The sequence below is a fragment of the Nicotiana attenuata genome, unplaced genomic scaffold (genome assembly GCF_001879085.1).
Source record: "Nicotiana attenuata strain UT unplaced genomic scaffold, NIATTr2, whole genome shotgun sequence".
NCBI classification, from domain to species: Eukaryota; Viridiplantae; Streptophyta; class Magnoliopsida; order Solanales; family Solanaceae; genus Nicotiana; species Nicotiana attenuata.
This window is the reverse complement of record NW_017670762.1, coordinates 43,540-65,552: the sequence shown is the minus strand read 5'-3', so window position 1 is coordinate 65,552 and position 22,013 is coordinate 43,540. Positions and strand designations below refer to the sequence as shown.

At 37.6% G+C, this 22,013-nt stretch overlaps 1 protein-coding gene and 1 long non-coding RNA gene across 2 annotated transcripts; both read right to left on the bottom strand.

Moving 5' to 3' along the window:
* Positions 1-12,680: 12,680 nt before the first annotated feature.
* Positions 12,681-15,242, bottom strand: LOC109243089. Its single transcript, XR_002070490.1, has 2 exons — positions 14,802-15,242; positions 12,681-13,881 (listed from the first exon to the last, which is right to left on the bottom strand). It is a non-coding gene; the product is annotated as an uncharacterized LOC109243089 (long non-coding RNA).
* Positions 15,243-16,072: 830 nt separating this feature from the next.
* LOC109243086 (AP2-like ethylene-responsive transcription factor AIL1) lies at positions 16,073-21,719 on the bottom strand. The gene is made up of 9 exons (XM_019409981.1): positions 21,503-21,719; positions 20,425-20,992; positions 19,569-19,651; positions 19,287-19,295; positions 18,741-18,829; positions 18,547-18,620; positions 18,295-18,345; positions 18,104-18,180; positions 16,073-17,286 (listed from the first exon to the last, which is right to left on the bottom strand). The coding sequence occupies exons 1-9, from the start codon at positions 21,717-21,719 to the stop codon at positions 16,442-16,444; spliced, it is 2,013 nt and encodes a 670-aa protein (XP_019265526.1). The 3' UTR covers positions 16,073-16,441.
* Between the last annotated feature and the right edge of the window lie 294 nt (positions 21,720-22,013).

Sequence of the window (22,013 nt, the reverse complement as noted above, 5' to 3'; positions counted from 1 at the left end):
ATTGAATATTTTTTTTTTAGAAAAACGAAAAAAATTAGACTTTTCCCGACGATGGATCTCCTAGACAGTTTTCTTGAGGGATGTAAGTCTAAAGAGAAAGGACAAAAAGATTTTCTTTGTAGATAGTGTAGCAATTCCCCCTTGGTTTTTCTTTGTGCCGCGGTTCTTTTCCAAGGGTTTTGTTTGAACCGGGTGTAGGTAGTTTTTTTTTCTTTTAGAGTAGTTTAGGGAATAAAATGGAGGAAGAAAGATGAGATAAACCTAGGAGCCCTTGACTTGTTTGATAGTAGCATATTTAGGCTTTGGCATGTGTAGTATCTTCCCTATGATTTGAAATTATTGATGATGCCTTGCTTACTTGGATAGCATGTTTTGTGGCGCCTATGTCTCATTTTCTTGACTTATGTTCACTTTGTGCTTAATGCTTAATATCTCGTAGCTCCGTGAATACTTGCATTTGTTTGAGAGTCGGAATGAGACCGCTCTTAGTGAGTCATGTGCCATGTGTGGTAAGATTTTTGTGTAGTCTATGTATTGTACTTGTGTCTAGAACTTGCCCGGTATGTGAGTTGAAGCGAAATTTAAGGTGATGCTCGATTTGAAAAATGATTTTAGGCTTTCTTTGATCTTTTGAGCTTATTGCTTATCACAAATAAAATCTATCCCTAGTTAATCCTTTTGAGCCTGTAGACTTTTATTTGGCACCCACATTACAAGCATATACCCTTTTTATTCTTAATTGATATTGTTTTGATCCCTTTTCCTCTTAAAGCACTTTAATTGTGAGATGAGCGCTAAAAGAAGTAAGAAGGAACTAAGTGTGGGGTGGCTTTTGAGTGAAACCAATAAAAGGAAGAAAGGTGCACTTATTTTGTAAAATAATACACCACTAGCAGAAATTGAAAAAAAAAAGAATAATCTGAAGGAAAAAAAATAGAGATGAATGCATTGTTGTCTTGTTCCTGCTAGTGGGTATGAATTAATGTAGTGCTTAAAGAAGAAGGGAGCATTTTTGGGATGATATTGTTTGTGAAAGTGAAGTGGATTGAAGAATTTGCGCTTAAAGTTGATTATGTGGTGTGTTAAAGTGCTTAGGAGGGTTAGTCACTATTCCTAAATATATCCTACCCGTCCCTTAGCCCACATTACAACCATGAAAAAGTCCTAATTGATTTTAGATTGAGCGAGCCTACATTAGTAGAGATTTACATTAAGGGCAAGCCTATGGTACCAATTACATGCATGTGACTTCTTTTGTGAGGGTGAGCGATATTTTCTTTTGATATATATGAGTCCTTAAAATATATTTGATCATGAGATTCGAACGTGTGGATTCAACTTACTCTCTTGCCTTGGTTGTGAGGGCACATGGTTTCACGAAGGATAGGTAACATTATTAGACTTCTCTAGGATGTTGGGTGTTCAAGCCATGAGTGCATTGTGACATTGAGTCGGTTTTTGAGGCTAGGATTTTTGTGAGCATATTGTCTTTGTTTGAATACTTGTGAAGTATCGCATAAAGTGAAGGGAGGCGTGTGTTGAATGTGTATGCTAGAGCTTAATTGTTGCTATCAACCATGGTCATAGGTGTAGTGTGCTTTGAAGAGTAGGAGCTTAATTTTGTTTCGTCTATTATAGTTGTGTTTTGCTCAAGGACGAGCAATGGGCTAAGTGTGGGGTGTCGATGATAGGCTATAATTACGTATTTTAGTCGCTTACCGCACTCTAATTTATTGCACATTAATTGAGTTTGAACTTTAATTGCTAGTGTTTTGCACTAATTTCGTATTTTATGCCTTGTAGGAGTGATTCCGAGCTATGTAGATGTTGTGGAGCTAATTCGAGCTATTTGGAGCTTTAAAGTTTGAGTAAAAGCCCAAAGGATTAAGTCGGGATCGAATTCGAAGGTCGAAATTCGAGTATACACATAAAGAGATGGAAGAAAAACGCTTAAGGCCATAAAAGGACTGATCATGGCGTGATGTATATATATCGCGCCAAAGGAGGATGGTTTTGAGAGGAAAACACAAGCACAGAGCCGCCGTGGAGGCTGGGTTTCATCTTTCTTCCACCAAACTTAGTAATTTTTATGTTTCTTTGTATGATTTGTTGTTTTGCTACCATGTCTATGTGGAGCTAAACTTCACGTTCTAGGGTTGTGGTTCTTTCATGACTATTGTTATTCGGATATTGATTTTGATTTCTTAGTTTATCATATATGTTTATTTATTCAATCCTGCACTTAATTATTTGATTGCTTGATCACCAATTGAATACTATCTACGAATCTAGAGTTGAACTCGAAAGTGGGAATTCTAGATTGCATATAGGATTGAGTAGAGCAAGTTCTTGAACCTGGGCATCAGGGAACGAATTCGCGGTTAGGATAGACATATACCTAATTGCCTTGCTTGGTTGATTTACAGGAATTTTAAATGCGTTCTTGTTGATTCTAACTCCATAGACATATAGGCGTTAGGTTAGCTTGAATAGGCGAGTAAGAACTCGACAGTTTCTTATGAGCAGTATTAACCCTGTCAACCAATAAACTAGATAAATTAATTAGACAATTCAATTGAAGAATACAATAGGAATGTTAGATAGCCCATAACCCTAGATCGTTTTTATTACATTGATATCATAAAAATTTGCTCTTCCTCTGTTTAAAGTTCATTATTTATATTTCTTTATTTAATTAGTATAGAATCAAATACTTCTAGGTTTAATTCTTGTATAGATAATTAGGATAGTCTAATTTAGTTAATAGTTAATCACAAGTCCTCGTGGGAACGATACTCTACTCACTACTTTATTACTTGACGATCACGTGCACTTGCGTGAGTGCGTTTGGCCGTAACATTCAAAGACCTTCAGCTTCAAACGGGTCTTCCACAAACTCATTAAATGAAACAATAAAAACAAACGGTTGCCTAAGGAACAACGAAATCGAAGGATTTTGGAACAGGTCCCTTCGATTTTGGTGAGGCAAATCTAATCTTTGAAGGTGGGGCATTAGGGTTCTTCAATTTGGGAATTTTGTGCCAACGGGGTGAATGAGAGTGTTTTAGTAAATAGAGGAAGGCTGTTATTTTTATTTACTGAACAATTTAATTACGTGGCTTCATAATAAAAGTGTGTATTTCCCACTCAAGTTATTATAGTTGGCCCAGGGCGTAGGATGGAGTAAATAAATACAATTGTTTTAACAATAGTGGGGTGTTAGGACACCTGTAAAGTTTAGGTGTGTAAATGATTTTCCAGGACAAATTGAATGGGGTCTTTATGTATTTTCTCTTTATTTTATTTTGTTTTATTTTATTAGGTGGGGACGACCTCGAAGCTTTTGTGTTTATTACTGCTTTCGTGTGTTTCACCTCAATTTGAGTACTCTTTAAAGCTAAATTGATCATGTACGCAACCGTACTAGTTACGGGACTCGGGGAATGCCGAACACCTTCTCCCCGAGTCAAATTAACCCCCTTACGCAGAATCTCTGGTGTAAGCTGGTTTAATAGTCAAATGTGTTTTGCAGGGAAATTGTTATTTTAAAAACGATGACCTCGCACACCGAAATCAAATGTCAGGTGGCGACTCTGAAAAATCTTTCGAAACACAATACTTCGTCACTTTTCAATTTTAAAAAATCCTTTTGAGCTTCAAAAATTTTTTGTTTATTATTATTTTAAAGGGGTTAGTGAAGTGAAAAAAAGGGTGTGACATATATTTCAAAGGATCCATCCTGGTTATGAGGTATGTTGTGTAAGCCAGCAAGTAGTGTCTCAGCTTTAGAGTGACCCAAGTTAGGGCGCAACAAGTTCTTTCCAACAAAGTGTACTTGGCTTCATAACTGGTAAACTTCTTGCTCAGATAATATATGACTTGTTCTCTCTTCCCGGTTATATCATGTTGCCCTAGGACACAGCCAAAAGAATTTTCCAGGACCGTTAGATACAAGAACAAAGGTCTTCCTGGCTCGGGTGGAACCAACATCCGTGGATTTGACAGATACTCTTTGATTTTATCAAAAGCTTATTGACACTCATTTGTCCATTTGATTTTTGCGTCTTTCTTCAACAGCTTGAATATGGGCTCACAAGTGGTAGTAAGCTGAGCGATGAATCTGGTGATTTAATTCAGTCTCCCTAGCAGACTCATGACCTCTTTCTTGCTCATCGTAGGTGGAAAAACCCGAATAGACTTTATCTTTGTCGGATATAATTCGATAACCCTCTGATTGGTTATAAACCCAGGAGTTTTCCAGACGGAACTCCGAATACACATTTAGTTGTGTTTAATTGCAAGTCGTACTTGCGCAGACTCTCAAAGAACTTCCTCAGATCTCGCACATGGTCTTCTTGCGTTATGGATTTAATGATCACATCATCCATATATACCGCAATCTCCTGATGTATCATGTCATGGGAGATGGCAGTCATAGCTCTCATATAGGTTGCCCTGGTGTTTTTCAGACCAAATGGCATGACCCATTAACAGTAAGTGCCCCGAGGTATGGTAAAAGCAATCTTTTCTGCATCTTCTTCATCCATCAGAACCTGGTGATACCCAGCATAACAATCCACGAAAGACTGTATATCGTGTTTAGCACAATTGTCAACGAGAATGTGGATGTTTGGAAATGGAAAGTTGTCCTTGGGACTTGCCTTGTTCAAATCCCGATAATCCACACACACTCGGGTTTTTTCATCTTTCTTTGGCACGGGTACCACATTAGCAAGCCATGTGGTTTATGGACCACTCGGATCACACCAGCTTTCAGTTGTTTGGTGACTTCTTCCTTGATCTTGTCACTAATGTCAGTTTTGAACTTTCTTTGCTTCTGTTGGACGGGTGGACAACCAGGATAGGTAGGAAATTTATGTACCACCAAATCAACACTCAGCCTGTGCATATCATCATAAGACCACACAAAAATGTCTTTGAATTCAAACAAAAGTTGGATCAATGCATCTCTAGTTCTCTCATCAGCGTGAATGCTTATCATGGTTTCTCGGATCTCTTCTGAATTGCCCAAAATAACTAGCTTAGTTTCATTTAAGTTTGGCTTAGGCTTATTCTCAAATTGTTCCAATTCTCGATTTATTTTCCTAAAAGCTTCATCTTCATCATATTCTGGCTCTTGAGTTAGACAACATTTTAGGATATGAGCATCAAGTCCACAAGCATGTCATGTTATTTAGGTCCGCATTATTAGAACTAAAAATAGCAAAATCAGAACAAAGGAAAAGAGACATCTATGAATGATGAAATTTTGATTCCATTTCATTGAATTGAAAGATAGGAGGGTTTACATCAGAATTTAAAGACAATAAAGTAAAAATATTTGAGTTACACCCTGAAATAACTCGTAATGCAGAAAAGATGGCAAGACTGAACTACAGGGATTCCCTCCTGACGGTGAACGAGGTAGCCTTCCAGTTCCGGAGCTTGAATTCTGGTCCCATATACTGCACCGAGGTATGGCTCGTTCCTTTCCCTAGATGGAAAATGTGGGATCATATAGAATTTGTTTCAAAGTTTCGAAAAATATCATCAATTTCTTCAGTCGTGAAGGCCTCATCTTCTTCTTCCACATACTTTTGTTTGACAAATGATCGGGCAAGGTGTGGGATGTGCTGGGACAGGACCCACCCATTTTCTTTGCGGTTGTTAGCCCATGTTCTGTCAGCATCTGTAGCTCGGAAACCCAACCCAAAACTCTTCTCATTTAGGGCCGGGGAAATAGGCTCAGTAATGCCCTACAGTGATACTCTGAGCCCTTTTTCGGGCTTGTACCCGTTTCTGATCATTTGGGTGGCAACCATGATTGAAGCATCAGACAAACAAGGTTGAGGTAGTGGGGTCCCTTCTTCAAATTGGTCAACGACCAAAATTTTGAAAGCTTGATACACAATGTGTTCACTGCCTTCCCTAGCTTCAAGACACGGGACTGAAAGGTCCCGGTAAATGGATTGCTCTTCTTCTCCATGGACAACAATCTCTTGATTGTTATACTTAAACTTGACCATTTGGTGAAGAGTGGAAGGAACAGCTCCAGCAGCATGGATCCATGGTCTACCTAGGAGGAAATTGTACAGGGTTTCCATGCCCAAAACTTGGAAGGTCACCTCAAAGTCCACGGGGCCAATAGTTAAGATCAGATCCATTTCTCCTATTGTGTCTCTCTTGACTCCATCAAAAGCTCGTATGCAGACATTGTTGGCCTGAATTCTTTCTATTCCAATTTCCATTCTCTGGAGCGTTGAGAGAGGGAAAATATCTACTCCAGACCCGCCATCTAGCATCACCTTTTTCACATAATAGCCCTCACATTTGACGGTCGGGTGGAGGGTTTTGTTGTGGGCAGCTCCCTCTGCGGGCAAATTATCGCGGCTGAATGAGATCTTGTTGACCTCAAAAAATCTTTCGGCCATCCTTTCCAATTGTTCGACAGTAGTTTAATTCGGGACATACGCCTCATTCAATGTTTTGAGGAGCACTTTTTGGTGTTCATCTGAACTCAACAACAGAGATAGGAGTGAGACCTGGGAGGGATTCTTCCGGATTTGGTCAACTATCGAGTACTATGAAGTTTTCATCTTCCTAAAGAACTCCTCCGCTTCCTCATTTCTCACGGGCTTCTTGGGTGGCATCTATTTAGCCCTGTTCTGTTTGGACTTCCTTATGTCTTCTGGGGTATAATACCTCCCAGACTGAGTCATCTCATTCACTTCCCCCATAATTTCTTTCTCTTGTAAGTAACCACGATTCTGTTGTAGTTCCAAGGGACTATATTAGGATATTTCATATGACTCTATGGTGCGGGACTGATAACCACAGGCTCAGTCGGCCTTGGTATAATTATCGGCCCCTGCGCCACATATGTCCTCTTTGGTACATATAACCTTGGCACATTCAATGTAGCTTTCCTTTCATCGAACTCCTTTGGAGTATTGAGGATAAGATGTTCTTTTCTTAGGGCCTTAGGAACATAAAGAACCACATTCTGGGCAGGTGCTGGGCCGTTTTTGTTTCAACGGCCTGAGGAACCGAAGCTACTTTCTCTTCGATTTTGACCGGTTTTGCCGCTACTTTTGATCTTGCCTCTGAATTGGCGATGGCAACAATGGACTTCAATGCCGGGTCAAACTCTTTGTCATCAAAAACCATACCGATGATCGGCCCATTATTGTGGGCAGGTAATGGATTATTAGTCATATTAGGGATCTCCTCGTCCCTTAGCACAATTCGTTTTGCCTCGATCAAATCTTCGACCGCTCTCTTGAGGATCCAGCAATCTTCAGTATCATAGCCTACCACCACTAAATGGTATGTACACCTGGCATCGGCCATGTATGTTGGAGACTCGAGAATTGGCCGATTTGGAGCCACAGGTTAAAACAGGACCAGTCGGATTAGGTTCCGGAGTAGACCAGAGTAAGATTCACCAATGGGGGTGAAATTATTTCTTCTGGGAGGCTCTCGAGGGCGTGTAATATATTGGGGTGTATTTTGTGGTGGGCGAGGATTATATGGAGCTTGGTACGAACGATTATTTCTGGGAGGTGGAATTCGGGTTTGGTTATAGTTTTGCTGGGGACGTGCGTAGGGTTGTGCATTCATCATCGCATAGTGAGGCGGTGGCACAGCATAAGAAGCATCTTGATGCGGGTAATAGTGTTGTGGGGTTCACGGTGGCTCATAAGAATGGATAAATGATCGGCGAGACCCCCTTGAGCTTGAAGCCATCATGGTTCCCTCTTCTCTTTCTTTGCGATTAGCCAAACCCCCTGAGCCATTCTAAATGGCTTGTGATGTAGCTTGACTCAATATCCGTCCTGTTTTCAAATCGTTTTCGACCATCTTCCCAATCTTGATAGCCTCAGCGAATGGCTTACCCATAGCGAATATCATATTCCAGAAGTAATCCGCCTCTTGGGCCTATAGGAAGACCGTAACCATTTCTGCTTCGTCCATTGGAGTTTTACCCTGGCGGCTTGCTCGCGCCATTTGACAGCATATTCGCGGAAGATTTCCGCGGTTTTCTTTTTCAAATTGGACAAAGAATTTCTATCGGGAGCGATGTCCACATTATACTGGAATTGTCGGACAAAATCTTGGGCCAGATCATCCCACGCATGCCAATGGGTGATTTCTTGATCCATGTAACACTCAGAAGCGATTCCTACCAGATTTTATCTGAAGTACGCCATCAGAAGTTCTTCTTTTCCACCAGAACTTCTTAGCTGATTTCAATACCTTTTTAAATGGGCGATCGGGTCTCCGTGCCCGTCGTGCTTTTCAAATTTTGGCATTTTAAAACCAGCTGGAAAATGAACATTCGGAAACATGCACAAGTCCAAGTAGGAGACTTTTTTGGCCACTTAGGCCTTGCATGTTCTTCAAGCTCTGTTCCAAGCTTTTCATTTTTCCAGCCATTTCTTCCTGCTCGAGATTTTTAACTGCTCTTTCTGGCTCAATCGAAAACTCATATTGCGGTTGTTGAGCGTACGAGTTCGAGAGTGACATGAGTCTTATCATGATAAAATTGCGGACCATGGAATGTGAATGTTGGGGGTTCAAAACACGGCCTGGGCACAGTTGGTTGTGCTACGGTAAAGATTGCTGGTGCAGAAAACAATGTTGGAGGCGCCCCGAAAAATGGTACCTTGGGGCGAACCACAGAAGGCATGCCGGTAAAGTTTGATGACATTGTAGGGTATCCGCACGGGATAATGGGTTGGTCATAGGGACATTGGTGGCTCCATCCGTCCTTGGGATCAACTCAGGGAATCTAGGGATTGCAGTTGGCGGTTCCCTACCATTAGACGAGGCGTCCCAGATTTCCAACATGCGGAAACACATCATCTTATTCTCTTCAACGGTTGCTGATTCAGGTTGTGAAATAGCCAGTGCCGGGCTATCCTCAGGGTTGATAATGTGGAGAATGCTTTCAGAGGCCATTGGAACCTTTCCTTTGGATCTTGAAAAACAGGGATGAGAAGCCAGATTATCAACAAGACCAACCACCTGAAATAGATCTTGTCTAAAGGCACGCACAACAACCTTGTTAGTTTTGAAATATTTTAACAAATAGGAAATCACACGTGGGATGCAATGCACCTAAACAGTTAAACGCTTCTACCATGTGTTTGCAACGGTTGCGTGTTTCATCCCAGCTTTCACTATCTCTTTTCCATTCTGTAACTCTTTCCTTTCATTTTCCACTCTTTTTTTCTCTTTTGTTTTGTCATTCCTGGTTTTTCTCTTGTTGTTGTCACTCCTAGTTTTTCTCGTTTCTTTTATTTATTTTCCTCTCAATCTTTCTCTTTCTCTTTCTCTTTTTTTTCTTTTGATTTTCGCTCAGATTAATTATAGCTATGATCGTATCCGATGAGGATTGCCTACGTATCATGATGTCGCATGAATCAGACCATTACGTAGTTCAGGGGAATAAATATAAAATGAAATCAAATAAAATTTTAGGGTTTTTTAATATTTCATTAATAAAATCTTTTTTGGGGTTTTCATTACAAGGACTCGAAAACATCGACAACTTACTTAAAAAGGAAGACATACAGACTAGAAGCAAAATAACAATAGACTCGAAATGGATGAAAGGACAAATAGACTCGATGCAAGGAAAGTAAACTACAGACTCGATGACTAAATAATTAAGAACATAGATGACTCTCAAACGTTATTCCAGGGGCTCGGGTGACTTCAGTCTGTCTCGGCGCGGGCCTGCTTATAAGCTCTTCCTGAATGAACTCTAGGTCGGCCATGACCTGGCGAGCGAAAGACAACACTGAAGCAAAGAACATAACACAAGTCATATTCTCACACTCATTGCATTTCATCGCAGTGTAGTCAGCTTTTTCTTTGATTCTAAGCTTAATAACACCCTTCTCCTGGAGCAATCGTCCAATCTGCTGCTCTCGGGCTTCCACTACTTGCATGGCCCTGTTGTTCCGGTCTTGCAATTTCAACACATTCTCTTCAAACTTGTTAATCAGTGCATAGCAATGCTTCCTCTCCGTTCTAAAGTCTTGCACTTGTTGACCCATTTCGTTTTCAAAAGCGGCCAACTCTTTCCATAAGACCGTGATTCTCTGTCATAACTTGGCTTTGCCTGGCAAGCCAACCTTGTCCATTTTTCTGCATCTTTCGCCAATTGGACCATCCTTTCCCGAGCTTGTGCTAAACCTTTTTCAGCTTTTGTTAGATCGGCTGCATAGTCATGCACTTTTTGCCTTAAGTTGCTCATGCTTTTTTTGTCCTTTTCACTTCTTACAGGCGTCTGTGCGGCTATTCTCATTTCTCGGAGTTGGGCTCGGAGGGCCTCATTCTCACTGGTCAGACTTTTCTTTTCACCTTCAGCCTCTTGTGCTTGTAAGTCATTCTCAAATTTGAGGTTTCTCAGCTTTTCTTCTAAGGAGTGAATGATTGCTTGGTATCCCTTTTCCTTTTCTCCCTAGGTCAACTGTTCTCGGATTTTATCATCAAAAGCTTGAACATGTGGCCTTTTGGCGGGCCTTTTGGGCTTGGGCTTGGGCTCGGGCTCTGGCTCATCATCTTCGCGAGACCTTTTTCCGAACCACATAACATAACCTAGGTCTACCTCACCTCTCGCAGGATTTGGTACCTGGGTATAATCTTTCAAATACCGACAGCCATCCCAAATTTGCTGGATTAAAGTCTTGGGGAGTGGAGCTTCTGGGTGTAGCTCAATGACTTGGACACTCAAATCTTCATCCTCAGGCTATGATTGTAGAGCCTGGTCTACAACCGTTAACGACAAGTTCTGGACAATGCTCATTTTGTACCTGTGGATGGTTAGGGTTAGGGTTGACACTAGTTTCAAAAGACAAACCAATGGACTCTTTTGCAAAACAATCTTTCAATTTTCTAAGAAAGACAAAAGAGAGGGTGACTATTTATGCAACATTGGCCAAACCAAGGATGGCTATTTTTGCAACAATGGCCCCTTCATACTTTCAAGGAAAGTTTTGAGGCCGGGGGAGGGCACTATGGTAAAAGTGATGCCCGATTGATAGACACTTCAGTTCTTGCGAGAATAGCCCTTCGACAATTTTAAAGATATTCTAAGGCTATTCCAACAGAAATGGCTCAAGATGTAACCGAAGCTGGGTCGGCTTACTTATTTCACCAAAACACTGGACACATTTTATTTCCTATTGGTTATTTTTACAAAAATAAGGTCGGACCCTATGAGGTTGCCTACGTATCTCACATTCGATGAGAAACAGACCTGCGTAGTTCGATCAATTTTGACAGAATAGGGGACACTTGAAAATTTTAGTTCATTTTGAAATGACTTTCCTCTCTCTTATTTTTCTTTCAAAATTTTGGCAGAGTTTCGGGATTTTTCAAATACTGGAATTTTTGGAAATCGGATGAATTTTCTCTCTCCTACCTCTCACTCCTACTTTTTCTCAATTTTCTATACTTATTCTAGAAGCCGGTCAACCTGCAAACCAGATCAAACAAAATGCACAAGTAGCACATAAGATGCATCAGGATGGTCTCATAATTTTGGTTACACCTGTTCTAGACGGACTCAACCCATGTGTTGAGTCCTTAAAGTCAAATGCACGTAATGCAAACAAACGTTCCTACTAGGGATCCGGCATGGAGGCTATGTTATTCTAGGTTTAAATCCTGAGGATGTGTTTTAGACATGGCCGGCCCAAGCGGACAGCTCGAGCTGAGGTGGGGGCAACGTACTGGGAGCACGAAAGTCTACCCGACCTAGTTACTAACCCAGCCTCGTCCTAATTGGTATGACCTCTAATAGAAAAGTGGGCCACATGCACGTGTGCATTGTAAATTCAGAAGACTCGGAAGAAAGGCATAAGAAGACAGTTTATACAGTTCAAATAATATCAAAGCGGTAAATGAGTGACAATTAGCACATTAGGCCACAAACACAATAATATCAACAATCAAGAAATCCAAGTATAGATCACATTACAAGCTCGAATTCTTAACCCTGAACCAGAGATTCTGGGTTCTTATTCCCCAACAGAGTCGCCAGAGCTGTCACACATCCTTTTTTCGAGGAATAGGAGTTTTTCCAATTAAAGTGACATTATTCGAAATGCAATTATTTATCTAATTAGAGTCGCCACTTGGAATATTTATTATGGTTTTTCAAGTCGCCGGTTTATTTTTAAAGTCCCAAATCGAGGAAATTGACTCTGTATTAAAGTCCGCGAAACACAGAAGATTGGATAAGGAATTTTGTTAACCCGGAAGATGGTATTAGGCATTCTCGAATTCCGTAATTTTAGCACGGCCGCTTTAATCACATATGGCTTAATTAATTATTTAATAATGTATATTAGAATCTATGTGCGTTTTACCTTTTATCGCTTTTAATTATGGCGTTATGGATTTATCTTTGAAACGGATCACATGTGTGTAAACCTATTTTATTTAGTGTGCTAAAAATCATGTCACATGTACGTGTACACAATTAATAATACTTATTAATATTAAGGTTGTTTCGCCAAAGTCGCGTGAAAGCGTACCTTGATTTATTTTGGGAATCATAATTATGTCACATGAACGTGTACATAATCACGATGGTATATTAGAACGCGCCTAAAATATTCTACGAATATTCATGAGTTAACTAATTTCCTAAAGTTCGAGGATTAAGTGAAAGGGTCTATCCTTATGGCATTGATTGATAAAGATTAAACTACAAGCTTGGGTGCACAGATGCTACTGAAATTATAACACTAGTTAAAGTCCGACCGTGGCAATTCATGAAGGAAACATGCAATGTTTGATTTAAGAGAAACAGAATAAGTTTGATAAAGAAGGCAATGTGAAGCACCTGGTTGTGCTTTATCATAGGAAAGTAAATTAGTGGATTAGTCATACCGGTTGACTAATAATTAATTAATAGCTTATGAGTTGCCTAACTAGAGTCCTATGCTAAAATTTCAAACAAGTCCAAATTGTGAAGCACATATGGGCCAAAATGAAGCCCAAGGTGTCCCTACCCTTCTGCAATGGTTGGCCTGCTCATGTGACAGGGAAAGCTCCTAGATGGGCTTAACGTTGAGTCCAAATACATGTAGATTCCAAACTCCCTTTGATTCTAAATTGAGTAAATAGCTCCATTTGGGCCAACTGTTCAGCCCAGTCAATCAACATGGCTTTTCAATATAATTTGCAAATATCAGGAGTAACAAACTTAACTACAGACTTTCTTAAAAATGAATACATGAATACTCAAGCTAAATCACTACAACACGGAAAGGAACAAAGGAAAATAGTTCAAATTCTCACTCATACTAACAAACATTTCTATGAACCAAACACATTCTATTTTCTGGACCTAAACAATATTACGACATATAAGCTTCGAATCATTAACTCATAATCTACGCATGCTTTTGACTTCAAATTGAAACCCATGATTCCACCTTCACCCTCAAGTGTGTAAAGAAGCGACTACAGTAGGCATATTCAATTCAAAACTTCATAAGCTAATATTAATGCTTGACTAACAGTGATTTTACAACAGGGTGAGTGAACAATCAGTAGCAACTAGTCCAGTTAGTGAGTAATCATAGCTTAAATGTTCAGCTCAAACAAACAAACGTAATCAGATAATCATCAAGAAACAAAGATGAAACATATTTCACATTCAAACATCAGGAACATATAGAAGTAGACGTAGTCAAGGAATCAACATATCAACTCTGTATTTCTACATTCACAAGAGTTACAAAAGGAACTTTACATACCTACTAGCAAGAGACAGTCAGCAAATGGTCAAATAAAGGCAAGGAGAAAGAAGGAGAAGCTCAAGCTAATAAATCCAGCAAACACCAGCACTTCTATCACCTTGGAATTTCCAGAGAATATAAATAAATGAGCTGAGATTTGGACCAACTTCTGATTCCCTTTTTTTTTATTTTTCTTTTAGCTTTTGGTTTCTGAAACTTGAAATTCAGATCTGGATTCTTAATTTTCAGCTACTACTAAGATGTTTTAGTGTGTGTAAAAGAAAGTGAGAGTAGAGGAGTGAGAGATCAGTATGTGAGATATGCCAGATGAGAAAACAAAAATGATAATCTGAAAGAGTGTAGATGCGTCAATGGATGAGGGAATTCTCTTAAAAATTCATAAAAAATTAATGAGTGTCTTATATGCCGTAAAATGAGGGAATAATCTGCAAAAAGTGTCAGCTGAAAAATAGGAAAGATGCATTTTTTTTAACAGTATTGATACAGTTGTCCCTCTTCAGATATTCTTTTCTATTTTACAGCCCCTTATTTTCTGTTATTTGCTCCCTAAGTCCCTTACACCTGGCCATTTCTTAGTTTTTCTTTGCAATTTAGCCCTTTTCTACACTCTCCTAGAGAATTCTAAAAGATTCTCCTAAACTAAATCCTAAAACAAAACTTTCAGAACCACTGCTAATTGCCAATGACCGGACTTACATGCGTGGGCCTCAAGCTACCAAGCCCAAACCCCACAAATCTAAAAAAAAACAGAACATGCCACTACTACTCAAACTAATTTCAATTCCAATTTGAAAAGCTAACAACTATCACTGTAAAAAGAATTAAAACAAATCTAATATATGACTAAACTAGCTATTATGCAATTTAGCTGCTATTTTAGTCATGTTAACATCAACAAATCAAATTATTATGTAAACACATAAAAATTACTGATTGTCCGACTAAACTAACTAGGTGAATCATCAATTAATTGACTAACTAACAGAACAAAGATAGAGAAGAAGAGGAGAAGAATACCATCTCGGAACCCAAATCAGCCAGTAATAGAGGTCAAGGAAGTTGGACGGAACTCCGACGGCCATGCGGTTAATTCGAGATCATCATCAATTGATTGCACTTATTAAGAGCAATCTACGGATGTCGATTTCGAAATCAACAGACTTAAAATGGAGGAATAGGCAAATTAAATTTTCTGAGAAATTTCAAATCTGAAAATTGGATAAACCTGTGGGGATTTCATAAACGAGACTATGGGTATTAGAAAGAGGAGGGGATGTAGATTGTTTGGTGAAGATTTGAAGCCATTTGAGGGTTGTCCGCCGCCGTGAGACGATTTTCGGCGGTGGAATAGGGCGGACAACGGTGGGGTAAAAAAGAGAGAGAGAGAGAGAGGAGAAAGGCGGTCTTTGGGGGTGGGGTAGGGTCATTAGGACAGTTTTAAGAGATGGCTTGGGCAGTTCCAAACCGTCAGGTTATGATCAACGAACAATGGAGAGAATAACACCAAACGACATTGTTTGGACATCAATGAAGCTGGACCGGATTTATGGACTGGGTTTGGGTTGGGGCGGATTTCATGAATTGGACTGCTGAAGTGTTTGGCCTATTTTGAACATAGCAGCCCTATTTTCCTTTTCTATCTTCCTTCACTTTGATTTTCAGATTTAACCATTTTTATTTTATACTCTTAATTAAGATTAATTTGCGCAATTAATCTAAACACCTATTTTAGTTTAGCAATTAACTAATTAATTAATTAACAATGTGAACTAATGAAAGAAAACTACTAATTTAAACCTAAAAACTAAAATGCAAAATGACGACTGTATTTTTTTGTGATTTTTGTTTGACAATACATTTATTAATGTAATTAAATCCTAAAAATGCAATTAGAATCTAAAAATGTAATGAATGAAAGAAGTTCTTTGTTTTGATGTTTTTTGCTATTTTGAAGATGCTTTTAATGATGCAAAATGACAAACAAAATTCCTAAAATCCTACAAAAATTATTAAAAATTATTTTGAATATTTTTAGGAGTAATTTCGCATAGGCCAAAAATTACGTGCTCACACTTGGCTAATATTTTAAAAATGGCTATACAATATCATCCCAAATAGTCTAGTGATAATATATAGTACTAGTATATAGTAACTTAGTTAAATTTTTTAAAAAAAAAAAACAGTGAGGAACTTGAACAAGTATAGGCCACATATATCTTTAAAACAGTACTAGAAATAGAAAATAAGCATCTGAAATGTATGCAAACAACGTATATAGAAAATATGCATACACAACAAATGGAAAAATTCCGATTATCTGCATTGTTATATTATCCAAAATTACAAAGCATGGTTGATATTTTTACTTTCCGATAGGATCTATAAGAATGAAGTTCCCAAAATTATAGCCAAGAAAAGAGACTAAACAAAGCTCTCTCATCATGCTATTCATGAACTTCACTCTTCAAGTCCTATAAACAAAATTAGCATTTGCATAAAAGCAACCAAAATAAAAATTTTAAAAAAAAGAAGACAACTATCTTTCTCGAGTTGCAAAAGAAAAAATAATAAAATAAAATAAAAAAAAGAAAAAAAGGAAGATTAGAGATTAGTTATGTATACATCATCCCTTGCTAGCTAGCCTTGTGATGAGAGTTCTATGTGTCATTCCACACGGTGAAAGTGGGGGGCCCACCATGACAAATAGCGACGGTGTTATTCCTCGAAGCGAGAGCAGGAACGGCTGTTGACATCCAATTGTTACAGTTAACAGACTCCTGTTGATCATAAAGACCGGCCGCCTTGACCGAACCGTTAGATGTTGATTGTTGAGAATGGTAGTAACCAAATATATTCTCATTACCAAGTTGTTGCTTCACTTCATTCTCTCCATATCCATTACCTTGGCTCAATTGTGGCAACACAAATCCACCACTAGGACTACTTGCATATCCAACACCTTGATATGTAACATTATTATGTTCCATTGAAGTAGAAGAAGTATCCAATCCCATAAGATTGTGTAAAGCTGAAGTAGGTTGCATGAAATTATGAGCAATATTCCCATGTTGAAGTTGATGAAAATCTTGAAAATTGTGAGTACTACTCAAATGATCAGAATCTTGAACTTCTTGTTTGCACCATAGCCTTTGTTGTTGTTGTTGTTGTTGTTGGCTATAAGGGTAATGCATATTCAAAGGCTGAGCTTGTTGGAATGCAATATTAGACCAGATATGATTCGCGTTCGCGCCATAGCTACTGATTGTTCCATTTGTGAGATGAGATCCAATGGTTTCTTGACTAACTCTTTGATAATCTAGAGCAATTTGATCAGCTTGTTCTGCATCTTTGAGACGTTTTGCTGCACCTCCAATGGGTAATGTACTACTCTCTAGTATGCTTTTTACGTCGTATCGGTTTATTTCAAAGTTGGTTACTGCATTTAGTCCACGAAATTTGATTGCTGCAATGTCATAAGCCTCTGCAGCTTCTTCTTGTGTGCCTATGAATAGGAATAAAGTTAGAAGGTAACCATCAAAATATGATTTTCCAGGAAAATGGTTTGAGGAAAAAGCATTTTTGTACATGATTATATATATATAGGGACATAATATGACACTAGTAAGTCTTTTGGAGGAAAAAAAGAGAGGAAGAATTAACCTAACCATTTCAACTAAATATAGTTGGTGCATATATAATATGCATATAATTCATGTATAAATTATGTATAACCGTGTATAATTAGTGAATAATTTATGTATACCGGCTAGAAAAGTAAACAACGAATTTAGCCGGCTATTTGTGTAAATCCCCCCAACCATTTAATATGTATCAAGGGACATAATATGATATATAACTATTTAAAGAGAGGAAGAATTAACCTAAATAGTTGTACGTCTACCCAGCCACTTAAACAAAATATAGCTGGTGGATATATGATATACGTATAATCCATGTAAATTTATGTATAACCGTGTAAATTAGTGAATAATTTATGTATATCGGCTAGAAAAAATAAACAGTGAATTTAGCCAGCTATTTGAGTAAATCCCCCCAACCATTAATATGTATCTAGGGACATAATATGACACTATAACTATTTAATATATATTAATGATTCTTTTGGCGAAGGCCGTCCACCCAACCACTTAAACTAAAGATAGTTATTGGATATATAATATGCGTATAATCCATGTATAATTTGAGTATAACCATGTATAATCAGTGAATATATTATGTATACTGGCTAGAAAAAGTAAATGGTGAATTTGGCCGGCTATTTGTGTAAATTCCAAATAAAAAAGAGAAAAAAGACTTACTGAAAGTGCCTAGATAAAGATCCTTGTTTCCAGCAACTCGTCCAATTCTTGCTTGCCATCTTCCATGTTGATGGTGCCTGTTTTTACAAAGAAATATAAAACCTAAATTATTTTTCTTAACTATTTTAGGAAGGAGATTTTAAGCAAGAGCCAAATGATATCATACACTAAAAATTAATAATCACATATACCTTGTAACACCTCGATAGATGGATGCACCACGAGAGAACCCACTGCTCTTCCTATATTAGGGCAAAAGAATATTAATTTTATTCATTTACTCGCCGTAATTTTTCATTTAGACACGTTTTCAAAGTGTTCAATAGGTCAGACTAAATACGACGTCTTGAAAAAAAATATTTGACAAGATTCGAGATAAACTATGTATTTCGGCTTTTTCCCCCTTAAAACAACTTGATTAATGTATAGCTTTAAAATTTTACCTTCGTAAAGATGCCACATACTCTTGTCTAGTCATATGCTTCATCTCCTCCAGCTCTTTTTCATAATTACTAATCTGAAAATTTTCATATAAAAAATAAAACAAAATTTTCTGTACGGAACATTTGTTTGTTTTCCACTAGATAAATTTCCTAGGATATTGAGAAGTCCACTACATAGAATTCTATGTACTTACTGGGAAATTCGTGGTAGTTGTCGGACCCCAGTATTTCAGTGCTGCTAAATCATAAGCTCGAGCTGCCTTTTCTTCTTTATCATACCCTCCTATTAAATATTTACATTAAAAAATAGATCAGTTACACAAAATTAATTATACGAAGAATTTAACTTATATACAATGACAGTATAAAAACGTTTATACTATAGTATTCTTTAGAACGAGGAGGGGAGACTTGGAGCAACGGTAAAGTTATCTCCATGTGACTATATAGGCCATGGATGCAACCATAATGCTCACATCATGGTAGGATGTCTCACACCCATTGGAGTGCGGCCCTTCCCTAAAATGAGATGCCTAATGCATTGGGCTGCGACCACCGTTCTTTAAAATGTGTCGTAACAGGTGATTTATAATTTTCTTGGTTTTTAATTCCATTTTTTTTGTTACACTTTCAGCGTAAAAGTTATTACAGTCAGTGTATAGAAGTTAAAAACACGACAAAATGTTTATATTATGCAAAATGTGTATATATACAAGAATAAAAGGAACTGTATAACTTACCCAAATAAACTGCAGGAAGTATAGAAGTGTCGAATCCATCACCAGGAAATAAAATGAGAGCAAAATCAAGAAGATATCCAAGTTAGTATTTTGAAAGGGAAAGAAGTTATAGTAGTAAAAAAGCAATAATAAACAATAACTACGCCTCCGTTTCAAATAATTTGGGTGGACAGTAAGAAGTAGTAATGGTTGAGTAAAATGAAAAAAATAGTAAAAAATAAAAATAAAAATAAAAATAAAAAGGTGAAAATTTGAAGTGGGAGACAATGAAGGGAAACATACCTTGCCTTCCTTTGCGAGTTTGTCCCTCTCTTCTGCAACTATTATCCCACAAATGTGCCTCATATCTCCCCGTCCACCTATGCCTACATACACCAATATATATATATATAGATATATAATAAGTATTAGTTACACATTAGTCCTAGAAAATTAATTACAAAACGTATATCACAAAGAAAACACTTACTTTACACTATATAAACCACTAAATAAAGCAAGAGGAACAAGAAAGAGATTTGGTTATAATTAAGGTTGTTTAAAATAAAAGAACGAAATTTCCTATCGAGTAGTAAATCATTTTAGGATAGACTTGCATTAAGGTAAGCTGCCTACATCACACCCCTTAGGGTGCAATATTTTTCGGGTCCTACATAATACGAAATACTTTGTGCATAGAGCTGTCCTTTGTTTGAAGGACGATAATCCAGTAGTCAACCTAAGGATTCCATCATTCATGTTTTTTTTGTACTAAGCACAAAAGAAAATAAAGAAGAAAAAGAGAAACTATATAGGGAGAAATGAAAAGAAATTGCAAGAAAACATATTTAAAGACGATTTTGTATTTTTTTTTTTTGACTCCCTTCCCACTTTTGCAATGCAATCTTATACTCCATTTTAGACTTCTCCTAAGGACAAAGTTCACTAGAAATTTTACTATATGTAGTATGGCTCATAAATATTACTTTTTTTTTAAAGCAAAAGATGGAGGAAGAATGTAAAAAATGCTACCTCGATCTTTATTTCGAAGTAGCATTTATTTCTCTAAAATAGCCAAAAATTAGAAGCTTGTGCCTCGTTCCTACCTATGAAATATAGCGATAACGAGAAAGAAAAGAAAAAGGAAAAAAGAAAATACCTTGTAACACCACGGTAAATAGAAGTTCTTTGGCCAAACGTATCAATAGATTTCCTAGGCACTGCTTCTATTGCACCATTATTTTGTACATCAATACTACCATTGGTACCATTCGCATTCTCTTGTTGTTTGTTATTTTCCGACGAGCAACTATTCTCTCCACCGCCACCGCCACCGCCACCGCCACCGTCGCCGGTGCTCATAGAAAGCGACAAGGACTGTGCATTATTACCACCACCTACCACCACACCCTCCCCCTCCTTCTTGTCATTTTCTGATGGGGTAGTGGTGTTAGGGTTATTTCTTAACCAATTCTTGATCATAGAAAGCCCTATAGTATTATTATTAGTGTTACTTCCAATATTGTTAGTGGTATTAGTAACACTAGAATAAATACTATAATCTCCATTAATATTGTTGTTGTTGTTTTGTACTTCACCAATACCAAGAAAGTTTTCTAGCTTTGGTGGTTCTTGATTTTCAAGATGTTGAATAGTATTGCATGAACTACCCATTAGCATTGACATCTCTGATGTTGTTTTGTAGTTAGGATCATGAGAGCTCCAATCTGCATATGCAAAACAAAAAATAAAATCTCAAACATAGGCAAAATAGTTGATTTTTTTAAATTAATCCATCTATTCAGACTTTCATCTCCTGTGGTGATAGGGGGTTTTGACGTAAACCCCAACTATGTATATATAAAACCATTATTGCATCTAACAAAAGTCGTTCTTAATTTGTCCGTCGCTAATTCATCCGAGGCAAACAAAGGACAACAACAACCCAGTATAATCCCACAAGTGAGGTCTGGGAAGACTACGCAGACCTTACGCCTACCCTGACATGGTAGAGGGGTTGTTTCTGATAAACCCTCGGCTCAAGAAGATGAAAAAAGACAATAGAGTAGTAACAGCAATAGAGGCAAACAAAGGAGGAACTGCATAAAATGACTATAAACAATCACAACATAAGTGTCTTGATATTTTCTACTTGTTTTCCTTTGAAGGATTAGGGTTTTAAGTAGGGAAAAAAAGAGACTAACAAAGAGGAAATTAAATTAAATGTTGTTACTAACCTTGTGATTGATGATTTCTGTTAAAAGCTTCAAAAATACCAAAAGGGGTATTATGAGGAACAACATTAAGGGAAGGAAGTGTAGAGTCATCATGATGAGAAGTAAGATCAAAACATTCTCCTGAAACATCAACTGAACCTGATATTTCTTGAGATGTTTGTGATGTTAATTCCTCATGTGCTGAAAGAGAGAATCCTAACCAGTTGTTCATAGCCATCAAATTTAAATCTTGGTTAAAAAAAAAATAATACTTCACTAGTTATATATAACTATTGAAAAACACTAGTAATATTGATTTTTTTTTTCCTACTAAAAGTTCATGCAATATGAAGTGCTACTGGAAATTAAAATAGAATGAAAAAGATAACTCCATGAGTTGGTATTATAGACTAAGTTGTTTGAAGAAGGTGAAAAAAAGAAAGAAGAAGAGAGGAAGGGTCCAAAAAATGAAGAGGAATCATTTCTCCCAAAGCAAGGTGAAGATTTATATGAAACTCAAAACCCACCCACC